At 41.8% G+C, this 7,823-nt stretch overlaps 1 protein-coding gene across 1 annotated transcript in view; it reads left to right on the top strand.

Annotated features, from left to right (window-relative positions):
• Nucleotides 1-7,823, top strand: part of RTN3 (reticulon 3) — an 89,221-nt gene that overhangs the window by 75,566 nt on the left and 5,832 nt on the right. The window contains exons 3-4 of the mRNA XM_007944849.2: nt 5,484-5,622; nt 6,024-6,093. Of these exons, the coding sequence (XP_007943040.1) occupies nt 5,484-5,622; nt 6,024-6,093 (209 nt within the window). The remainder of the gene's footprint in view (nt 1-5,483; nt 5,623-6,023; nt 6,094-7,823) is intronic.

Genomic DNA, 7,823 nt, shown 5'->3' with positions numbered 1-7,823 from the left:
GGCATTTGACTGCTAACCAGAAGGCTGGCGGTTCAAACCCACCAGCCACTCCTTGGAAGAAAAGTTGGGCAATCTACTTCCATAGTCATACCACCTCAGAAACCCAAGGAGGGGTCACTGTGAGTCAGGCCTGACTTGACGGCAGTGAGTTTGGTTTTGGTATGTTGTGATAAGACAGACTCGAGACAGAGACCGTCCACTTCGCATCGAATTGGCCAGTGAAACACTGTCCAGTAACTTACTGGAAAACTTTATAAATACCTCGGAAACACTGTCTGTTACAGTGCTGGGGGAAGAGCTGCTTCCTCGTCAACCTTGATGACAAAGATGGAGTAAAGCTTTTGGGACCTCCATTTGCTGATGTGGCATGACTCAGAATGGTAAGAAACAGCTGCAAACATGCACTGATAATTGGAACATGGAATGTACGAAGAAGTATGAAACTAGGAAAATTAGAAGTTGTAAAAAAATGAAGTGGAGCACATAAAGATAGGTATCTTAGGCATTACTGTGCTGAAATGCATTAGTTTTGACCGTATGGTCTGCTGTGCTGGGAATGGCAAATTGAAGAGGAATGATATGGCATTCATCGTCACAAAGAATGTTTCAGGATCTATCCTGAAGTACAGAGCTGTCAGTGGTAGAATAATACCCATATGCCAACAAGGAAGACCAGTTAATACTACTACTATTTGAATTTATGCACCAACCACCAAAGCAAAAGATGAGCAAATTAAAGATTTTTACCAACTTCTGCAGTCTGAAATTGACCAAACATGCCATCAAGAGATGTTGATTATTACTGGTGATTGGAAGCAAAAGTTGGAAACAAAGAAGAATTACCAGTAGTTGGAAAATATGACCTTGGTGATAGGAATGATCCTGGAAGTCACATGATAGAATTTTGCAAGACCAACAATTTATTTGTTGCAAATTCCTTTTATCAATAACACGAACAGTGGCTGTACACGTGGACTTCACCAGATGGCATACACAGGAATCAGATGGATTACGTCTGTGGAAAGAAGCAGTAGAGAAGCTCAGTCTCTTCAGCCAGAATAAGACCAGGAGCTGATTGTGGAACAGACCATCAACAGCTCATATGCAAGTTCAAGTTGAAGCTGAAAAACAAGTCTGCGAGTGCCAAAATAAGACCTTGATTATATCCCACCTGAATTTAGAGACAGTCTGAAGAATAGATAGATGCATTGAACACCAGTGACCGAAAACCAGACATATTGTGGGATGACATCAAGAACGTGCATCCATGAAGAAAGCAAAAGGTCATTAAAAAGACAGGAAAGGAAGAAAAGAGCAAAATGGATGTCAGAAGAGACTCTGGAAGTTGCTTTTGAATGGAGAGTAGCTAAAGCAAATGGAAGAAATGACAAGATAAAAGAGCTGAATAGGAGATTTCAAAGAGCAGCTCAAGAAGACAGAGTCAGTTACCATAACAAAATGTACAAACACCTGGAGTTGGAAAACCAAAAGGGAAGTGCATGCTTAGCATTTCTCAAGCTGACAGATCTGAAGAAAAAAAAAACAAGCCTTGAGTTGCAATATTGAAAGATTCTATGGGCAAAATATTGATTGATACATCAAAAGAAGATGGAAGGAGTACACACAGAGTCACTGTACCCAAAAGACTTGGTGGGTGTTCACGCATTTGAGGAGGTAGCATATGATCCAGAACCAATTGTACTGAAGGAAGAAGTCAAACCTGCACTGAAGGAATTAACGAAAAACAAGGCTCCAGGAATTGACAGAATACCCATTGAGATGTTTCAACAAATGGATGCCACTCTGGAGGCACTCACTCGTCTGTGCCAGGAAATTTAGAAGACACCTGGCCAACTGACTGGAAGAGATCCATATTTGTACCCATTCCAAAGAAAGGTAATCCCACAGAATATGGAAACTATCGAACAATATCATTAATATCACATGCAAGTAAAATCTTACTGAAGATATTCAAAAACAGTTGCATAGGTATATTGATAGGAAACGTACAGAAATGTAAGCTGGATTCAGGAGTGGACATGGAACAAGGGATATCACTGCTGATGTTAGATGGATTTTGGCTGAAAGCAAAGAATGGTTTACTTGTGTTTTGTTAATTATGCAAAAGCATTCGATTGTGCAGATCATAACACATTATGAATAACATTGAGAGGGATGTGAATTCCAGGACACACAATTGTGCTCACAAGGAACCTGTACATAGACCAGGAGGCTGTAGTTCGAACAGAACAAGGGGATAGTGCATGGTTTAAAACCAGAAAGGGTATGTCAAGGGTTGTATCCTTTCACCATATTATTCAATCTGTATGCTGAGTAAATAATCCGAGAAGCTGGACCATAGGAAGAAGAATGTGGCAACAGGATTGGAGGAAGACTCATTAACATCCTACAATATGCAGACAACACATCCTTGCTTGCTGAAAGTGAAGGTGACTTGAAGCATTTACTGATGAAAATTAAAGACTACAGTCTGCAGTATGGATTACATCTCAATGTAAAGAAAACAAAAATCTTCACAACTGACCCAATAAGCAACATCATAATAAATGGAAAAAAGATGGAAGTTGTCAAAGACTTCATATTACTTGGTTCCACAATCAACATCAGTAGAAGTAGCAGTCAAGAAATCGGACAACGTATTGCACTGGGCAACTCTGCTGCAAAAGACCTCTTTCAAGTGCTGGAAAGCAAAGATGTCTCTTTGAAGACTAAGACGCGTCTGACTCAAGCCTTGTGTTTTCAGTTGCCTCATATGCATGTGAAAGCTGGATGAGGATGAATAAGGAAGACTGAAGAGGAATTGATGCTTTGAGTTGTGTTGGCGAAGAATACTGAAAGTACCCTGGACTGCCAGAAGAACAAACAAATCTGTCTTGGAGGCCGTGCAGCCGGAATGAATGCTCCTTGGAAGGGAGAATGGCCAGACTTCGTCTGACCTACTTTGGCCATGTTGTCAGAAGGGACCATTCCCTGGAGAAGGATATCATGCTTGGTAAGGTGGAGGGTCAGCAATCAAAGAGGGGAAGACCCTCAACGAGATGGAATGACACCAGTGGCTGCATCGATGGCTTAGGTATGGGAAGGATCATGAGACTGGCGCAGGACCGGGCGGTGTTTCGTTCTGTTACCACTAGGAGTCGGAGCTGACTTTGCAGCATGTAACAGCAACAACATGTCGTGATATTAAAAATCTATTGTAAACTGCGCAGAAGTTGAAATTCTTTTTTTTTTTTTTTTTTTTTATTAGGATTTGGGTGAAGATTTACAGAGTAAATTCACTTTTCATACAGCAGTTCACATATACCTTGTCTCATGTCATTGACCAAAATTTACAATGCAGCAGCTCCCCTCCCACTTCCTCCCCATAGTTACCTCCTCCCAGTGTCCATCCCTCCATACTCTTCTGCGCCCTGAGCTGTCTCCTTGTGCATAAGGAGCCCTTCCTTCTCCCATGATTGTTCTCTCCAGGGCGTGTGTCTACTTGAGGTAAATGTTTAACTCACATGCCTGTACTTTGTTTGGCTGGAAACCACAGTTGTGGGTTCAATTCCAGACCTGAAGGGCAGCTAGGGGCCATAGTCTCAGTGGTTACACCAGGCTCTATTGGACCAGCAAACCTGGTCCCCACAGAAGTTGAAATTCTTATGGACACCAGACTTTCTGGAGTCATGGAAGCTGGATAAATCCCTGAAACTACTGCCCTGAGATAACCAAAAATAGCCCCTGAAGTCTTCTTACAAGTGAACAATAGTTTACCTTAACTAGTTTAAAAACAAAAAAATCTACCTTAAACATTCTGCTCTTTTAAGAACTATGTGTATAGGATCAAATTGACAACAGCAACTCAAAAGGTTAGATGGGGAACTTAAAGGGCAGTGTGTTCATGTTCAAAGGGCAGGAAACTCTCAGAAAAGCAGAATGAGAATGGTTGCCCGACTCGACGAATGTCACCTGTGCCCCTGAATTGTTCCTGTGGAAACTATTGGTGCGTGCTCTGCTGTGTATGTTCTCAGCTACTACATAAGTAAAATGTTCAAAATTATAGCAAATTAGTTTTAACGAATCAAAGTTGTTGAATAAATGAGTTTTTCACAAACCTTAGATGTTCTAGCAGATTTTTTCCTCCTTTTTCATAACATCATTGTGGATTTATAAAATGTATTTCACTGAATTGCATTAATTACAGATACCTAATTCTTAAAAGTTTTATAGTTGGTAAGTGTTTGCTTAATAACTTAGAAAGAAAAGCATTACTGGCACTGTTCCATTTTCTCCACAGACTGTAGGCTCCTTAACCCTTTTAAGACTGAATTGTTTTCTGCTTTGAATTTTTTGTTGCAACCATGTGTTTACAATAACGGAAGGCATTTTTAATAAGATGGGAAAGAACTCTTTTTTTAATGCATTTTGATACTGTTAGTGGGACACTGTGCCCCAGGGGTCTCTAGTGCTGGGGTTGGTGGGATGAGGTCAGTTTTTTTAGATTCATGCAGTTATACAGGCCCCCACCAGAGGGCAGCACACAGAAGTTGGGGTATCAGTGTCCAGCTAAACCCCAGAGGTAAAAAATGTAGGTGGGCAGTATATATACCATAGTCATGAAAGGGATATGACAAAACAGCGTTACCTTCTTCTAAAACCCTAGCACCTAGCAGAATATCTGATACACCATAGGAACTCGGAAAACCTTGAGTCAGTGAGTAAGTTTTGAGGACGTATTTTCACACACCAACTCCACTCATCCGGGAAGCAGAACCTAGATTATTATTTTTGGGGAGAAGTGGAGAATGACTCAGTTTTCAACCCTATAAAATTCACTGTCACCACCTTCCTTTTTACTTTTTAACAAGTACTTTATAATTCTTCCTTTATTCTGAAATGAAATTCATAGATAATATATAATCTTTTTACAAACATAATTTCAAAAAATAGATCTTAATTATAAAGGCATAAAAAAATAGAAATCCTCTTATAATTTATTTTGGTCATTTAATTGCTTGGACACCGAAAAACATAATAATCACATACTTGCAGCTACAATTTCAGAATGATGAGAAAAATCTTAGTAAAATTTCAGCATAAACAAAAATACTTTTAGAGAATTCAGGATATGTCAGAAGTGTGCAAAAAATACCTGTGTTTGTATGTTCCGGACTCTTGGTAGTTAGAAAAGGTTTTCACCTTCATGAGTGTCCATTGCCATAGAAAAGGTCATGCAGGGCATAGGCCAGTACTTTGTTGTGCAGGACTGTCCACACTTTGCAGAGAGCCAGCATCTCTGCCTCTGCATTTTGTAGACATAAAGGCCTCATGACATCCGTAGACCTCTTGACAGCCCACGTTGCTCCTGTAGGTTTCTAAAACACCCCCAGGTCAAGCCCACACTCTGAAGACCTGCTGTGCTAACTATGAAAGGAAACTTCTTCCTAGTCAGTGTATAACTTCTGTTTCTCTTCCCAAAGAGCCTACTTGGATGTTGACATGACCCTGTCTTCTGAAGCTTTCCACAACTACGTGAATGCCGCTATGGTGCACATCAACAGGGCCCTGAAACTCATTATCCGTCTGTTTCTGGTGGAAGATCTGGTTGACTCCTTGAAGGTTAGTTGCTTCTGCAGCTTTTGTTATTGAGGCTGGGAGAAACCTGCAACTGGGTTATATAATTCAGAGGCAAACAGTCAGTAGAGCTTCATGAGGCAAAAACTAATGTATGCTTCTCACGGTCAACCCATAACGTGGGGATAGGAGTCAGTCGAGAAGGCACCTCCACTTGTTGGAGAACTAACACCAGAACAGAACAATCTGTCTTTGGGCCCAAGAGAACTGCAGGATTCTCTTACATACCCTTGAAGGTGCAATGCAAGCACAGGAACTTTGATTTTGAACTTATTTATGGTGTCTATCACTAGATGTATGCAGATTTAATTTGCTAGCAGGGAATGCATCAGTTAGCCTGAATTTTGCATTATTCCTGCTTAACCCTCCAATCTTGGTGTTCACAGCTGGCTGTCTTCATGTGGCTGATGACTTACGTTGGTGCAGTTTTCAATGGGATCACCCTTCTGATTCTGGGTAAGGGGACAAGGAAAACTTTTCCATACTTGTTGAAGTAATTGGTAAGAATATGACACGAGGGAATGGCACCTCGTTTGACACGGCCCAGCCTGTTATATGCACAGAGATGTTATACTGGAGCCTGGGGGAGCCTGTGTAGGTGGCTGCTGTACTGCGTGCTCCCAGTAAAGAAATGGGAGGCCCCGGGTGGTGAGGACAGTTGACCCACGTGGCTGCCAACCGGAAGGTTGAAGGTTCAAGTCCACCCTGAGATTCCTCAGAAGAAAGCCTGGCTGGCGACCTGCTTCTAGAGGTCAGCCCTCGAGGTCCCTGTGGGGCACGTTCCCCTCGGACACAGATGAGGCCTCCTGAGTTAGACTCGGCGTGGCAGCAACAGTCTGGGGTTTTTGTGCTTGTTTTGGTTTTTTTTTTTTTTTTTATTGTTCTTTCAGTGAAAGTTTACGTAGCAAATTAAGTTAGCATTCACAATTTATACACAAATTGTTCAGTGACTTAAGATGTTTTCCACTGTGTGTCACATTGTCTTCCATTGTGTTTTGGTTGTTCCTTTTCCAGTGCTCTGGTTTCCATGCCCCCTTTCCTTCTCATCTTTGCTTTGGAGCCATTGTTAACCATTTGGTCTGATAGAGACGTTGTTGTTTCTTGTATTGTTTTTTTCTACTTGATCCCTGAAACTTACTCAATTTCATTCAAATTGGATATAGATTTTTCAGGCAAAAGGAAATTTAAAAAATAAATAAATACATGCATTTCAAAGGGTTCTGGAAAAGAGAAAGAAGTACTAGGAATGTTGACCCCTGAAGTTTATTAGAGCCCTCCATGCGTTCTCAGTCCTTCTTCACTCAGATTGTTGCTTTCCAACATAGGAAGGTAGAACTAAACCACCGCTCAAGGTTGTTAAGTTCCTTTGAACATACTTCACGGCTGTTAATTACTTGCAAGACTTCACAGAGACCATGTGGCAGACTGTGTAGTCCTTTAATGGTTTCCTGGTTGCTCCACGGTCAGGCCTCCTCAGTGGAGTGTAGCTCTCTGCTGTCTCCTCCTCCCATATCCATCCTCCCTGTGGAACATTTTCCTGGAGCAGAAGATGGCAGTTTCCCAGTGAGATGGTGAGGGGGAAGCTGTCTCTTCCCTGGTGGGGAAGATTTTTTGATGGGGCACCGTACTCATGGGTAATGTCTGTTAGTCTGTTATTTTGCTGAGAGACGACCTTGGTATAGTTTTGGTTCAAGGTTTTTTTTGTTTTGTTTTTCATGTCTTGTTTATTTTTAATTGTAGTTCAAGTTTGAAGAGCAAACTCGTTTTCTGTTACATTTTGTTTCATGACATTGGTTGCAGTCCCCTCCATGTAACAGCACTCTTCCGCTCCCTCCCTGGGTTCCCCGTTGCCGTGTGCCCTTCTTTTCTTGCCGTGCCTGCCTGCTAAGCTTTGTATGTACGCAAATGCTGCCCTTCCGGTCTCGTATGCATGATTGCTCTGAGGGGGTGTTATTGTTCACTTTAGAGGCCTGTCTGTTGTTTGGCTGAAAGTTAATCCCTGGGAGTGGGTTCAGTTCTGGGCTTGAGTGGTATCTAAGGATCCGTTCAAAGTTTAAAGAGCATCCAGGGTGCAGAAAAGTATGAAGGGACGGACGCTGGGAGGAGGTAACTATGGGGAGGAAGTGGGAGGGGAGCTGCTGCATTGTAAATTTTGGTCAATGACATGAGACAAAGTATATGTGAAC

Source organism: Orycteropus afer, unplaced genomic scaffold (assembly GCF_000298275.1).
Source record: "Orycteropus afer afer isolate SDZICR_OR568_19922 unplaced genomic scaffold, OryAfe1.0 scaffold00130, whole genome shotgun sequence".
Lineage (NCBI taxonomy): Eukaryota > Metazoa > Chordata > Mammalia > Tubulidentata > Orycteropodidae > Orycteropus > Orycteropus afer.
Note: the sequence above shows the minus strand (reverse complement) of the source record. Positions and strands in the feature narration are given on the sequence as shown.